Source organism: Monomorium pharaonis, chromosome 8 (assembly GCF_013373865.1).
Source record: "Monomorium pharaonis isolate MP-MQ-018 chromosome 8, ASM1337386v2, whole genome shotgun sequence".
Taxonomy (NCBI): Eukaryota; Metazoa; Arthropoda; class Insecta; order Hymenoptera; family Formicidae; genus Monomorium; species Monomorium pharaonis.
The window spans coordinates 3,643,770-3,660,549 of record NC_050474.1 but is presented as its reverse complement, the minus strand read 5'-3'; the positions used below and the strand labels follow the sequence as shown (position 1 = coordinate 3,660,549).

Below are 16,780 nucleotides of genomic sequence, written 5' to 3'. Positions count from 1 at the left end.
ATTTTTTCTCCGCTCTTTCCTACAGAATCTTCGACGATCCGATCCCTCGAGCAGCTACGCCTGGAATTTCGACGGACTAACCGCGAGAGAATTACCGTGATGTAATCCTAGATGAGATTGTCCCGGAAAAAAAAAGAAACGGCGAAAGAGGTACGATAGAAGTGCATGCCGGCGAGCGCTGTTAGCCGGCAACGTACTCTGGACAATCCAGCCTTATTGAATCGTGTGCCACTCTCAGTTTGCCTCACACTGACACTCAAATCGTCCATTTCGGATGTAGAGATCACGGTTTTTTTTTTTAAAGTTAAATCGACAATATTTTACAATATAATTATTATTAGGTTGAATATTAATATATAGATAACAACTAAAATTTTTAATATTATAAAAAAAGTAATATTTATAATATAAAGTCATTTTCGATATGATAAAATTGTTGGTATACGAGTATATGAATCATATTCTAATCTTTTACAACTAGATTTGAAATTTTTAAATTTGAATCAGTGATTCAAATCCGAATAGTTCGTACATCTCTAATACTCTCGTCCTCCGATATCTCTTTGTGTGACACGAACATTATTTTTTACGTCAGGATAATTTCTTAACGTAATTCTTTTTTCTTTCCGCAAACGTGTTCGATGATGATATTATTCATGCCTTTCTCGATCACGAAGGCACTCCCCGATGCTCTTTTCACCGAAACGAAAGGAGCAACGTCATTATTTAGGCCGGCCAACGTCGATGAACCTGATGTTAATTTATTTTCGCGTCGCTGGAAGTCGGGTGGCATTACATTGTCACCGTCCATTGTCTTGTCCGTCTCGGTTACCGTGCTCGTTTCTGGGGACCCGTCGTACCATCTCCCTCCGATTCTCCGTCCGGTTAGTCGCCGGACGTACTACTCTACCACTTAGCCGCGTCTTCACTCCGGGTGAATATGAACGCATGTACGAACGAAGCCTCGATCCGTTTATTCAGACGGCCCGACGCGCGCGTTTTCTTGCGCTATTGTGCGCCGCTTGCGCTCGCGCATGCATCGCGGTCAATTATTTGCCCCGGCATAACACAAACCCCCCATTGATTACGCGCGATTTTCTCCAGCGCCGCGAGCGCTTTAGCTGTACACGTCTAAACTACTTCTCCATTGGCGCCGCGCCGGTTTGCGCCAAATTATTGTTACAGAACAGGTTGCAGAAACATTTGCATATGTTGCGTGGATTATAGACATCTTTATTTTCGCAACACACTAGACATGGTATCGTAATAACCGAGAGGGAAGAGAGAAAGGGGGGAAAACGCGAATACAGTCGCAAGTGGATAAATGTGCCTCGCCGCGGGAGACAGATCTCGGCGATATGCCAAACAGATAGACAGACGTGTCCGTAAGACGGATATGATCGGTCAGACGATGGAGAGATCAAAGTGTCAATAGGCAGACACACATCGTGTATCCCTCGGTCGGAACGGCTCAAACGGCGTTCTATCCTTCTTCGCGAGAGACCGCGGAAAGGAAGGTAAGAGAGTTCGACCCCGTTTACGTTGTCGTAGAGCGTTTTAAATTTCTTGTCAGTTTTCAATTACACGCCCGCCGTATAAGAAACGGCCGTTTCTCCCATTAACGAATATCATTTCGGTCGAGAGGACCGCCGCGCGATCTCGACGTTTAACGTCTCGCGGGGTCCACCGTGCGCGCTACGGGACGCCGATATAGCCGTAAAACGTACGTAGCGACATTCGAAACGAACGCGAGAGCCGGGATCGAACGAGACGGAAGGATAAAAGAGGCTGTCGGGGGTTCGCGGTAAGAAGCGAGCGAGCGAGCGAGCACGAGCGAGAGCGCGCGGAGGAAAGAGGGACGACGAGCCGGGAGACCCCCGTCAACGACAGCATACCACCGCTACGGTATCGCTTCTTCATCGCATTCGTCGCGTCGCTCGACCCGCGGCTAATCATCATTATTTAAGTATGAGATCGTTTTTCGCCGAGGAGCGACGGCGAGTGTCGTGACGAGCTCGCGGACGGCGGCGCGTCCCCCCCGGCGCCTCCGTGACACGATCGCATCGAGATTTCGGGAGCTCCTCTTCTCCATCTGGATGCGCCGTATCGAATTCCTTCCTTGATCTGCAATCCTCTCGACGCTTTATCCTCTTGTCATTCTTTTTCTTTTTTGCGCTGGAAAGCTCCGGCTCTTCTCTTCTAGGAACTTGGCCCGGTGACCGTTGTTCTTTCGTCGCGGCGTCGTCCGTGTGCATCTCCGTTGAGAATTCGCGAGTTCTCCAGGTAGAGAGATTCCGAGTTTTATACCGCACGCCGTGCAACTGTTCCGGAGCACCGTTACGACCACGATACCAGAGGATGCATCCAAATCGCGGGCCGCCAAGCGATGATAATTATAGTCGCGGCGAACGACTCGGGGGACCATTTCTTCCTCCCCCCTCCCCCCCCTCGTCTCACGGCTGCCCGCAACTCGGCATTTCTAAACGTATTTCCGAAATTTGATTACGCGCCGTTCCCTAATTAACGAGATACTCAATTCCTCGCTCGAGCGGGGCCGGACTCGACGGATCGTTTTCGCGCGATCGCGCTATCTCGATCACCGGCCATAAGCGGACCCCGCCGGTCCAATTAAAAGTCCACGGGTTTATGCAAACGACCCGGCCTTTCATTCGAAGGCCTGATGGCTTGACACCGGACATTCCGAAGACGGAGGGGTCCCCGCGAGGGGATAATCGATCGCGCGCCCGAGGCCGCGCGAAAAGCTACGGCAAAATCGATGCCCCGTTACATTACGTAACAAATCGCGATTAGTCCCGTCCCGTTTTTGTCACCCCGTCCGTTTACCGGGCGTGAAAGATCCAGCGGCGGTTTGTTGACACAACGATTATCCATTCAAAGCGCACTCGACACGAGCTGGCACCGGAGATTGCGAAAGCTAGCACGCAAGAATCGCGTCTCCTCGCGAAATTCCATTACCGACAATAAATGCTGAAATTTATTCTAACCATTAGAATCGAAGAATGCACGCGCAGCATTTTATGCAGCTCGTAATTCGGTCGGACGTTCGTTCTCGAGAAATGGAAAACGGTGGAAGGCGTCGAGGCGACACAAAGTGTCCCCGCGAGCTTCCTCTGGCGATCGTAAAACGATTCGCCACTCGGTCGGTCGGCGTCGTCCGCGGGCGCTAGAGGCGGCACCGCCCTTGAGAGAGAATCGACCGGCTTCCTCGAGCGACCTCGTGCGGCAGGACGGATCCGTTACGAACTAATTAGCAAAATAAGAGAAACCACCGTCGCCGAGAGAGAGAGAGAGAGAGAGAGAGATACACGGGCGTCGTGTCGACCGCGTAGGCACGAGGGATCTCACGCTGCGAGACCTTCCACGATCCGATCATCGATCTGTGATTTATCACGCGGTGCCGCGCGGACGTGTGCGTGGCTCCTCGCGTGCGGCTCCCGAGCGTGGCAAGTAATTAATACCCGGCCGTGTACTTGACGATAAATATAGTTCGATCTGATGTGGATTGCGTTCGCCGCACGACGCGACGTGGCGACGCGACGTGGAGACGGAGGCAGGAGTAAACGTCCTCCTCCCGAAATGTGAGAACGACTTGAAGTCTCGAGGAGACACTCGAAGTAATTTTCATCATTTTCGCTTTGCGAGTAAACACGGCGATCTTCTTTAGGCTCGACGATTCCTCGCCGCGACGCGGACATGATATCGTGTGCAACGTGCAAGAGCGAATAATCAATTTATGTATTACCGTACAGCGATCAGCGATGTAGTAATAATTAAAAATCGATAATTAGCCTCGAGTTATAACGTGGATACGCGACTTCGTTCGGACATTTAATCACTGTTACCTCGTTCCGTTCGGATTACTCTACAAGCGAGATTGACCGGGAGGACGAGCTTCTGTTCTACGATGCGATTCTCCGCCATGTATAGGAGAGACGACTTCTTAATATGTTTGCGAAATATTCATAGGGCTTGCGAAACACATCCCGTGTACTCTTTATCGTTAATAGTTATCGGTCGGCTAAGGCGGCGGCAGGAAACTGAAAAGTTTCTACACGGGAAAAACGTTAATAGCGCGTTATTAAAATCCCCGCAAGAAGCGACGCGGGAGATCTCATCAGGAGCCGTCTAAACGCGAGTCCGATACACGCGGTGTGATACGCGGGCGCAGAAAAACTCCATTACGGATAGGGGAGGGAGGAGGGTAGGGGTATAATCCGGAACGTCCAGTTTGGCGTCGTGATTGAAAGTCCGCGCGGGGCAGACGTCTTGATTTCAATATAACGACTCCGCTCCACTCGATCGTAGTCTCACTTTTTGCTCCGGCTTCTGCGCGACATGCTCGCGCACACGTTCGGTCGCGTTGCGAATATCGCTGGCGGACACCAAAGTGAATAATCAATCCTTTCCCCTCCGTTCTCCATCCCTGGACGGCTAGCGACAGTTACAACGACCCCGTCTCTCGGAGGGGACTTTCAGTCAAATGAGATTGCACGAGAGGCTCGCATTTTCTCTTACCCTCGCGAGCGCGCGCGTTTATTCATGAATACGTCGATTAATCAAGAGAAGCGCGTAATTGCGAACACGCGTCAAAGCCGCTCGCGCGCCAGACGACCGTGACACCGGGACGTGTCTTTTTGTACGCCCTCGATCGTTTGCGCGGGAGCGAGAGAAGGAGGATCCCTTCGTTTTCTCTGTGTGCGTTGGAGATCTACGCGGGGACCGCGGTCGAGTAATAATGAAAAACCGGCGCTGTTTAATGACGAGCAATTTGTTCCCTGCATTAGATCACTCCGTGAAGACACGCGTTTCTGCCCGTGTGTACATAAATTGCGGGTATGCCTACGAATGAGACAGGTAATGAAGAAGGATAATTAGTCAGCATCGCGTTTCTGCGACCACGTTAGAAATCCGCCACCACACGCGCGGCGGAGGCGCGCCATACACTTTATTTGAAGATCACCGGGGGGGATGATTTATGAACTGTTTCGTGCACGAGTAATTGTCGGTCAACCTAACGGGAGAGTACTCGCGCGCTCTTTTCTTACCTTTTTTTTTTTCCTTTCCGCATTTAGACAATTAGCGTTCCGAGTTCGCGCACAATTTATGCCTCCGTCGCGCATTGAAAATCGCAGAGCGGATCTCGTCTCTTAAACCGCGCCGTTCGCGAGACGTGAATTTCTATTAGCGTGCATATTCCCCGCCGTCGTGCGCTCGCCAACGGGATATTTTCCCGCGACACGACGACTTCATTTCAATATATCCTCCCGGCACCAATTAGAAGCCTCGCTTCGATATCTCTCATAGCTAGTACCGCTGCCCACACGGCACGCACACATACACACGTACGTATTCGTCGTGGCAAATGTTGCCTCGGGAGCATTATCGAAGAGAAATAAATAGCATCCTGCTACCGCGATCTTCGTCGTCGTCGTCTCCGCGATACGTCGTACAGGACGACCCAGATGAAGACAGGACAGGATCGGCGACTACTACAGAACGGAGACGGAGCGAGAGAGAGAGACGGGGAACGTGGCGAGACGAGTGGGGAAACGAGAGTCAAGGAACTCGAAATGAATTCCATTTGTGCAGAATAGAGCGAGATGGGACGGAGAGCAAAGAATTAGGGATGGAATAATAGAAGTTCGCGGGAAAACGTGAGGAGGAAAAAAACTCGGGGATAATTTCGCGAAGAAAGTTGTACGCCGTGCGCACCTACTCGCGTCGTTGAGCGAGGAAGGAAACGTCGTGGGCGGGACGCGTTATTCCCGACACCGCTTCGCACTGTCAATACGTGAAAGTCGTGGTATGCGAGAGATATCGCCGGTTACATTGCGCGCGTTCACGCACGCGGCGTTCGCGCCAGCACGCATGCCGCGAAAGCAGGATGTACCGATCGGTAAACATTGACCGGTACCTCCGTCATCCGAGACTACTTGTCGATGCAAAGAGGAAAATGCTGGCTCGCAATAACGCTTCGCGCTCGTAGCGCCAACACCGCTTAGATTTCTCCTCGCGGTACATCTGATCTCCGGTACATCCAGACATTACGACTTCGTTGAGATTGCCGATCTCAAGTTTCGTCGAATCCTCCGATTCTACCGAGGGACCTCTCGCCGGAGAGAAATCCGGAGACGTCTCTCGTTTTAAACCGTGTGCGCCACATTCGTGCGGAGAACGCATAAGGGCGAGAATCAGTAATGAGTGCGTTACGGGTTTCTTCCCTGGCCTCGGCGCTGCCGGCAAAAACTCGCTCTCGATTCGCTCCACGTTGCCGGAGGACGAAGGATGCGAGGAGGAGGCCGGGAGAATCCAGCGCTGGACCGGCGATCTCCGCGAATTAATCAAATACGCGAGTGATTTGTCTTCGTTACACCCACGTGGGCGCCCCGGGGGGACGCGTGTGTGTAACTAGGGTGACGAAGCCCTCGCGAACAATTGGCATCGGCGGGAGAAAAACGTGATCGCGCTACGTGTGCACCCCGCAGATGATTATTCGAAACAAAAGTAATGTCCCACGCGAAAGCAGAGTACCGCAATGAAAGATCTTTATACACAATTTTTTTATTTCTACGTTAAATTTTACGAGATATTGCCTAACTTGATTTTATGTATTGCGACAAATTATGATAACTCGTTTTATCACAATTGAAAAATGTTTATCCATTTGTTCAAGATTTAGTTTATTAATTAATAAAAATTTTAATCTCGTTAAATGAGTGAGTTAACGATTCTCTAAGATAAAAATTCGATCTACAATACTTTGTATCCGCAGGAAGAGCGCGCGATCTGCGCGCTTTGATTTTATTATGCCCAGAGATTTATTGCCAAATATGCGTATCTTAAATGGCTAGCTCACTCGCCACGGTGGCTTATGCGGCGGGTAAGGGACACAGATTTGTCCGGCGTGTCATACCCTCCCGAAGTCGCGCGTCGAAATCCTTTTGCACGGGGCAGGATATACCCGAGCGGTATCACGGCGGTATCGGGATGCGGAGTAAATCGTAATTATATACGGGGAGTAGAGTACAGGATCGACGGACCCTCCTCTCGGGCGGCGGAGCGAGCCCGTGGAAAAAGATCACGCGGACGTTTAATAACACGGGTACCGAATGCTGATGGGTAGAGAGGTATCGCGGTGGATATAAAACGCGTACGTCTTCCAGACCAGTCTCGCGGTACCAACGCATTCGCGTAATTACACGCGCGCCGCCGCGTACATGTTCACGCAAGAGCGCGGTGTTACAGTCCTTCGCACATACATTTTAGCCGAATGAGCTGATCCGAGGGGAGTATGCGTATACCCGGTCGGACGCACACGCGCGCATACGCGGTACTTACAGGGTGTCTGACCGGGACGATCTTTCGGATATTACGAAACGAGCTGAGGATGATGAGGATTGTATCAATGTCTCGACGTGTAAATGTCTCGCGGAATTATTTAGCGTTGAGAATTAAGCAACTTTCTCGCGGATCAGCGCTCGTGGTGATTTTGTTTTAACTCCCGAGCAACAAAAAAAAAAAAAAAACACGTGAGGTGTTCCCCCAAAGTGGTGGGCACCGGGGCGTTCGCGTTATTACTCGCGTGCGTGTGCGTACGCGTGGATACACGCCTTCCATACACTGTCGCGTGCATCGACCGGTAAGGGGAAACGAGAGGGAGGGGGGGGGGAGGAAAGGGATAAGAGCGAGTTGGATCGAGTATAAATAGCGGTCTATAAATTATGCCGTCCGCGTACGCGACCGAGTACCATCTTTAAGGCACTAGTCGAACGGTCGATGTCATCCCGATGTCACCGGCGACGTTATTCGACACGGACGACACAGACATCGTCGACGAAGACGGCGACGCGGACGTAACGAATTACCGTGGAAATGGAAGGACGGCTATCTCTCGAATCGACTCGTCGGGACGATAACGTCCTTCCCCCTGCCTCCTTCCCTCCTCCCCGGTCTACCCGGTTTTTCCTGTTGCACCGCGTTGAAGAAAAACTTGATCGATCGGGATCGACGCGGTAGATCCCGGCGGCGGATTTGTCGAAACGCATCTAGGAAGGACACATATCCCGGATCCGAGCGATCGCAGTTCCCGCTTTAGGGTTGCTGCACGCGCGCGACCGATCGAACCAATCGATCGGGGCAATTATCGGTACGCGTGCTGGTGCGTGCCTTACCTGCACGCGCACGTATGTGTGTGTGTATACGTCTGTAATTGGTTGTGGCCGTGCGACGTGTTTTCGCGGCGCGACGTCGGATAAAACGCAGAAAGGCCCATACGGCCGTTTAATGAATTGCCGTTGAACCGGATTTCATACATCATTAATAAAACGGTTAATTGCCGATTGCGAAAAGTAAACGCGAAGGGGACGCTTTTTCATCAATTTGATTAAGATTCTTTTTACGTCGGAGCGACGTGAGTTAACGATCCGCCTTTGACGCTCGCGGTACTGACAAACTAATGATTTTGAGATGGGGGATCCCTCTGAAATAAGCTGTCCAATTATACAGCATCATCTATCAAGCGTGGCGGATCGGGGACACGTCTCCGGCGCCGAGACGCGTTAGATCTAAACAGTCGGATGTGTATCTTCCTCGCTTGTGTATCGCACGAGATCCGCGATTCGGCTCCGATTCCGTTTCCCCGCACGAATCGTTCATCACGGAATTGCATCTGCCAGCCGGTAATGACCGGCCAATTTGGCTATTAATTGATTTCGAGGCACAGCGGAGAGGGATCGGCTGGCTCCTCGCGCGCGCGCGAAGAGGTCGAGCGAGGTCGATGTCGTGGAATCGATAAACCGCCATCATTCATCCGTCGACTCGATACTCCTACGTGCGTGTGCGGGGCACTGCATGTGCACCACCGCCGTTTGTTCTCGCCGAACGATCGATACCTCCAATATACGAGTCCGTCGTACGAACTCGGTGACCGCCGGGCCACCACGGCCGTTCGTGTGCGAGCATCGCCGAAGATCTACCGTGAGATCGTGCCGCCGATCGGACACGATCCTTCGAGCGCAACGCTCCCCCGATCGTAAGCGTGACGAATGAGATCTCAGCGACGCGCGACAGCTCTCGCCTGAAGGATCTACTTAGCGGTGTGCACCTCGACTAGCCCGCTTTTACGGCGGTCCCGGTGCCGCCGTAGTTTTAATGGAGAATAAATTTGTCTCCTCTCTCTTTTTTTTTTTATACAGATAGAGATGACAAAGGACGTGTATGGCAATTTTTTATTTTTTATTTTTCTTATTTTTCTTTGCAATTTTTCTAATAATTTCTAAATCGCGATGCGAAGCAGCAGAGACTGACATCGCGTAATCCAGCTAATGTTCTTCTATAATAGAGTGTCTTGTTTGCACGCGAGAGATCTTTGGAGTTACGACGAGTAGTTCTCTGACGTACGTGTGTATATATGTACATCGTTTCGCTCGTTGAAGATCGTCGATATCGTAAAAGCAAATCAATTTGACATCTTCATTAGAACTTTGTATGAGGGATTGACAGACGAGAAACTGACTTTAACTAGTTATCGATCTCTCGGTTTAACCGCGAACGCGACGTAAGTATCGTGATTTAATAGCAACTCACGTCGATCAGTCCAACAGTCTGGTGAACCAGAAGCCATTATGAAAACTAAGTTGCGATAATGCAAATCTTCATGCAAATGCAGCCGGAAACTCAAATACTTTTTGATAGCCGCGTCATAATTTATCGAGATTATTCCGGTATAACTGTTTTAATTAGTCCCCACTGAATGAGGCGGACGACGAGACTTATTATGAATAAATTAACGCAATATGTGTTTCTCTTCCCTCGTTTAAAGCTATTTTTCCCCCCTTATTTATATCTGATGCATGTATATCTGTATACATTATTTAAATTATGTATTCTGCATTTCCAGGCGAACGATCAAGCAGGTTTTATCTGGCAAGCGAGGAAGCCGATCTCGCGCTGGATCCCAACACGGGGATGCTGAGGATTCGACAGCCGCTCGATCGGGAATCACGTGACAAATACGTTCTCAGCATCGAGGCACATAATAGCGATACCATTGGGTACTGCCAGGTAAATTGCGCATCCTTGATAATAATCGTATCTCGGTATTAACTCACCGGTAATCATAGTCGTTTATCCGTGTTCTCAATATATTTATCCTGAATGTACATATAATAATCCCGAAGCGTGCGAAAAATTTGCGCTATGATATTTTGCATTCCCGTCGATGTTATTATATTAATATTCAGTGAACGACGCGCGCGTGCTCGTTAGAGAATTAATGTCGTATTTTGAAAGAGTTTAGTTGATCGTTTACCGATTTTGCATTAACGAAACACGAACTTTCCGCTTGCTTGTCGTCGCGAAAAACGTGTTGCCAAAGAGTCAGTCGTAGCAACATGATGATGCGCTTATCCAACCCGCATTCATCCATGTTTTTCTTTCCGATACAGATTGAAGTGATCGTGGAGGACGTGAACGACAATCCGCCATCATTTCGCACGAGCACCGTTCGCATCTCGGTGCCGGAATCGCACTCTCTTCACGAGCCTCTGTACATAGCGCACGCTACCGATCCCGACATCACGCCATCGCTGCCGATACGCTATATTCTCGGTCAGAACACCAACAATCTGTTCAGCATAAACGTGCGCAGCGGCGAGCTCTATTTGGCGAAGCGATTGGATTACGAGACCCAGCAGAGGCACGGTCTCCTGATAACTGCCCTGGACGGCAGCGGGCTCTCGTCTAACCTCAGCCTGAGCATCGAGGTGCAGGACGTGAATGACAACCCCCCAGTGTTCGAGAGGAACGAGTATCACGTGGAGGTTCCCGAAGGCGCCAAGCTTGATTCCCAGGTGAGAAAAATCTTCATTACACGCCCGTCACGCGAGCATTTGTTTGTTGAGAGGATGCGGTAGGGTTCTTCGAAAAAGGAAGCAGCTGAAGAGAAAGAGAGAGAGAGAGAGAACGAGAGCGGGAATGAAAGAATTTCTGAATCGGATGGTAAAGACGGTAGAAGTTAACAACCTCTCTCTTCGGCCTCTCTTCCGCTCTTCATCGGTATCTCTCTTCGCGGTCGAAGCGACGGTTCTCTTTTTTTTTTTCCTTCGATCGGATTCTTTTTGCTCCCGTGCGTCGAAATGTACTTCTCTGGGATGCGTAATTTTATCCGGGACAACCAGGAAGAACGCGCCCGTGAACCCTTTGCCCCTTCTCGTATCGCGAGGCGTACGCCATAGCTACCAGTCGTCTACTCTCCCCTTCCGGGTAGCATCTCTCGAACGAAAAAGAAAGAGAGGAGAACCAAGAGAAGAAAAAGAAGAAGAAGAAGACGTTGACTCGCCAAGTTCACCTTGTAAGCAAAGAGAGAATTAACCCCACGCCGACTAGGAACGGAATTAACCGGACGTTACATCACGCCGCAGCGAGATTAGACGATGTTGCTTCGTTGTGGTTGCTCGACGGACCAGTTCGAGGCCGGGAGATGGATAGGGAATGCCCGATAATCTGATATCCAGACGCGGCGTGTTGCCGCGGTTGATACCGATTGCGAGCGGCCGCAAGTTCCACGAGAGAGCGTCTCAGGATTGATAGATATAGCAGTCAATAGGACCGCAGGAACACCGCGCCGGTCGTGTCACGCAGTCGATCATCTCACGAGTAACTTTCCGAGCGGTTACCCAATGGGGAAAGATCTGTCGTGTTACGTAACGTACGATTGCATAAGAAAGAATTGTAGAATTTCGAATTACGTTTGAGAAAGAAATTTGAATTCTTGCGTTATTCGATCCCACGCGAAACCTCCATTTTCGTTGTCGGGAGAACGAACCGCCCAGAGCAAATCCGAAGCGATTCTCGTGTGTATCTTGAAGACGCGGGTCCATCCGCGAGGATCGCCTACGGCGACTTGCATCTCCCCCCTCCCCCCCCCCTGTAATTATCTACACATATCAGTCATTATCCGGCAAAAAATCGAAATAAGAGCGAGCATCGAGGGTCGACGACGAGGTTTTGTGACGAGGGATCGCGCGTCGACGAGAAAGAGAGTCATTAGCCACGAACTTCACGAGAACCGGGTCGTCGTTGGCACGCGGCTGATAGGTCCGACGCTTCCTCGACGGCGATGGTAGCCGCGTACGTGGCGAACGTAATCCCGAATACGAGGATACCGATGACGAATGGCAGTGAGATTCTCGCCACGAGATATGCCCGTTAAACGACGTTGCATTTTTAATACAATGCACAGGTACGACAGAGAGCAGAGACGTCGCGGTAGCTCGCGCTCTCCCCTCCTCCTCTCTCTCTCTCTCTCTCTCTCTCTCTCTCTCTCTCTTTTCTGTTCGTCTAACTCGTCTCTTTCTCTTCCTCTTTCTTCTTTCCTCATCGCCACTTGATCTTTCATTCCATCTTCCTCTTGGTATATACCGGGTAGTATATATCGGTGGTATCTATCGACAAAACAGATCTGCGAGCTGTCGGTGGTATCCGGACAATATCTCAGTCGCTAGTGGTACGTTAGGGATAAAATGAGATGGAAAGATCTGAACGAGAAGACGAGATGGATACGCGACAGAGACGAAATAGCTGAAGCGCGGGAGTAACTTAGCAGAACGTAACCCTTCACCTACCGTGAACTAATAACGTACAGTTAGACACATTACTGCCTGCTCTCACGTCAGGTTCTTCATCTAATGATAATTTCCTATTTCCACCTTCTCCTGGTCCTTCGCGAAGACAACCTGCTCGCGGCATCTCTCTCGTCCTCCGTCTTCTTCTTTTGCATTTCCTTCTTTTTCCCTCCGCCTTCTACCGCCATCCATCATTCGTAAGTCGCGAGTTCATGCGCAAGACATGACCTTATACACTCTCGATCCTGCACTTTTTCCTCCTCTTCTTTTACCTCGACCTTCGCAACTCACCACCCTCCCGCGCTGGAAAACATCGTCTGGTTCGAACGTGTTTAGGATTCGCGGTCCTAAGAGGCGCGTTTAATTAATATGGAACGACCGGATTGACTGGTCCCGAAGCCGCCGTCTCTCTTTTTTCCCCTTTTCTTACTCTTACAAGATCGCGAGAAACGTCTACGGATGATGCGAATGCTCTTGTTTCGATTTTCATCGTGGTTCTGTTCGTGCGGAACTTTAACATTTCATCGCGCGTGTTTTGACGTCTAAAAAACTTTTTTATTAAACGCATAAACGTTTTATCGAACGCATTAGACGCATCGTGGACTAATTGAATTCTTTACTTGCAGATTCTTCAGGTGACAGCAGTGGATCTGGACACGGGAAATAACGCGAGACTGAGCTATCGTCTCCATGGGTCCATCGCTTTTCGCATTAATCCTATTACCGGCTGGATCTACCTGGCACAGAGTTTAGACCGCGAGATTCTCGATCGGCACACCTTGACGGTTTTCGCAGCTGACAACGGATCACCCGCGGCGACCGCGAGTGCCTCCGTGCTGGTGACGATTTTGGATGACAATGACAACGATCCGCGGTTCGAGAAGGACTTTTACTCATTCGAGCTGTATGAGAATCTATCCTCGGGCACTCTGGTGGGCCGCGTGAGCGCCGTCGATGCCGATATTGGCAAGAACTCGCTTCTCAGATACGCGGTGGTCCAAACTAATAGCAGCTTCGCCGTCGATCCCGACACAGGTAAGAGGCTACCTTCTTATCTTATTTCCCTGTTTTTCATTCTCTTCGTTCCGTTTGCACTTCGTTCTGCGTCGCCGTCAAACGCCACGGAGTATATAGATTCTCTCGTCGTAGCGACGCTCGAGTGTTTGTAAAGTCAGCTCGGGCTTCGAGGACTGAGCCGGGGATGGCCCACGCAGCTCGAAAACTCACGGAGAAAAATATTGGCGAATCGTTTCCACGAGTTCGCCGAGTTTCGGCCGCGCGGTGCTTCTCGAGTTGCTTGCGAACGTGTAATTCGAGAATTCGTTGAACAGACCCGGCAGAGGAATCGCATTATTCTCCGCTCCGACCGACTCGTTCTCTCCGACAAGTTAAATTCACACCGGAGTTACGGTCGTGCTACTCGACAAGCGTGAATAAGAGATGTACTACAAGGAGAAACTTCCTGATTCGGTGGACGGTCCCTTCGGTACTTCTCTCGGGGCTACGGGTGACAGTGATCGATTCGCGGCGATTAACATTTTGGTTGTACGTTTGGAATTTATTCCTTCGCCGGTGACGCTTTGCCTTGCATTATTGTCATACTCGCGACGCCGCGGTATATTTCAACGTGGAATCCCGCGGGAATGCGTCTGTCGCCGTAAAAACGGAAGCGATCTCTGCGCCACGATCGCTTAATACAATTCCCGTCGAAATCGAACCTGATCTTTCACGTGTTTCGCTTCTCTAAATTATATACCTGCCCTTCGTCCCGAAGCGTTATCACGAACGTAATTGTACTCCGCGCCTGTCACGGGTTCTTTTATTTCCGCGTCAGATATTCAATCTTATATATCGGTCTATATAATGTCTAGCCGATCTCTCCGTGTTGCGTTCTCTCTCTCTCTTTCTCATTCGACTCTTCGCTGACTTCTATCGTAGCTCTTCTCGCGTACTCGCACACAACCAAGTGCGGCAGTGCCCGCGGTTACTTCCTGTTTAAGACAGGTTCTTGGTCTGTTAAAATAAAAATTGAACGCGCCTTCGCTAGCTTCTTATTAATTCTCCGAGTCTGAATCGCCGGTGTGATGTTTCCTTTATCCCTTTGCGTTCCTCTCACAAAGATACGATGCGCGATGGAGAGAAACGAACGTCAACGAAATATCGATTTAGGTGGACGCGAGGTGAAAAGGGACGAGCTGACGAGCGAGGAAAGGAGGTACTATTAATGTACTAAATGGCCCCCAGCCGTCAACGCGTATAATTTACGCGTTGCTCTTGCGTCAACCCGACGGCCCTTTATGCCGCACCATTGTTGAACGATTTCGTAATCGATGAAAAGATTCCCGGACAACGTCGCTCGGCACTCACTAGGTCTCTTCTGGATCCTGTATTTCGAAATCCTTTAATATTTCATCATTCTGAACTAGAAATGTGAGAATCAAGCGTTTGCGAGTCGAATAAAAGAATAACGTGCAAAGTGAAAAATTTGTAATAGATAATAAATAACAAGTTCGACATCCTTAAGTTATTTGAATTCTTTCAGACTCGAATCGAATCTACTGCAATTTCAACTTTATTTTACTGCAATAAAGTAAAGGCGCACCTTTACTTTAACCTACACGCTGTAATATGATTGTTAAATAAATCGGGCATTTCGCAAATACGACCGCCTCGAGGTTTAAGGCTCACGGTGTCGCTCAATGGCGATTTACCAAATTACCAGGCTGAAGTAACAAGAACGACACGAGGATCGTTTCTTTTTGCGGGATCTCCGTATAGCTCATTTTAGGTTGCAGCGATGTGTACGCTTCGCCGGTATTAAAATATAATCCGGTAAGAGTGGCGCTTTCGCCTGGTCGGCGGTGTAACGAATCATCAGGAACGGGGCCCGGGGCCCGTCACACGCCGCGAAATACGCGCACACGTATGCGGCGGGCACCGCGTGTGCAATGCGCGCAGTTTGATTGGCATGCGACACGGGAGTATTTGTGTACACGCTCTCGGGCTCCGAGGCCCGGGTCTCTCTCCGGGTTCCTCTCCCTCTCTCTTTCTTCGTTTCGCATCCGCTGCCTGTTTGCAGAGGTGGGACTTCTCGAGTCATCTTCCCGGCCGGCGCGGATGAAGAGGACCGAGGGGAGGACGGGGAGGCAAGAAAAAAAGATGAGGGATAACGACAGCGTATGGGGGTGGGGGCGATCGCGCTGCCGGAAGTATCAGCTGTCTTGTCGTACGAGTACTTCTATATTAATCCCCGCTGCATGCAGCGCGACTGCACATTGTCCGGTCAACGGACCTGCAGCGGAGTGAGTTGAAATTTCGCCCGGCCATTGTCCTTCGATCGGCTCTAACCGCGAGATCTCCCATTGAGAAAACCCCTCGAGCGGCGGAGCCCCTCCTCCGCTCCTCCCGCGCGTAGGTCGCCCCCGTAACGCTCGCTTAATGGCGCCCCTTTCTCCATTCATCCAATTAAGGGGACCCCTCGCGTGTTGGCTTACAATGTCGGGAGATCGACCGGTCGGTGATTTATGGAATGGCACGCTCTTGTCCGCGATGAAACGCAGCGAGAAGTGAGGGAATATTCAATTGTCAGCGCGATTCTCGACTGGTTCCTAATATGTACCGAGTGTGAGTCAGGGGGGCCCGTTAGCAGTCAATCCTCGTGATATTCGTCGGAGATGTTCGAGTCCCCGCGCGACCTCGAGCCTCCTCTCCTTCTCTTCCTACTCGACGCGACGCACACGTTCGCGCGTGAAATTCTCTCGCGCACGTCTTCTGCATTTCAAACCGTTGCGATACACACGCGCGGTATACGGCTATTGCGATTATTGCGACTTGAAGGAATTTCCGTGACCTATCGTGACCACCGACTCGCCTATCGATCGGATACCTGTTGCATCGGTTGTACGCGGCCACGTGCCATCCGCGCCACGTGGCCACTCGTCTACCGTACGGAACACGCTCGCTTGAGGTGATGCGGTAACACGTACTACATACCTCGCGCTACCCCTAGCGGTTACTTTGTAGCGTGTTGACTTCGAAACTTGCGAGGAGGATCGGAGCGTGAGAACAAAAAAAACAAGAGAAATCGCCCCGATCATCTCGCTTCGTTTAATACGTCCTCTACGTGTCCATCCGGT

General features: G+C 50.5%; 1 protein-coding gene across 1 annotated transcript in view; it reads left to right on the top strand.

Annotated features, from left to right (window-relative positions):
• LOC105836051 (protein dachsous) overlaps positions 1-16,780 on the top strand; it is a 315,828-nt gene that overhangs the window by 272,853 nt on the left and 26,195 nt on the right. The window contains exons 6-8 of the mRNA XM_036291030.1: positions 9,920-10,083; positions 10,467-10,871; positions 13,271-13,679. Of these exons, the coding sequence (XP_036146923.1) occupies positions 9,920-10,083; positions 10,467-10,871; positions 13,271-13,679 (978 nt within the window). The remainder of the gene's footprint in view (positions 1-9,919; positions 10,084-10,466; positions 10,872-13,270; positions 13,680-16,780) is intronic.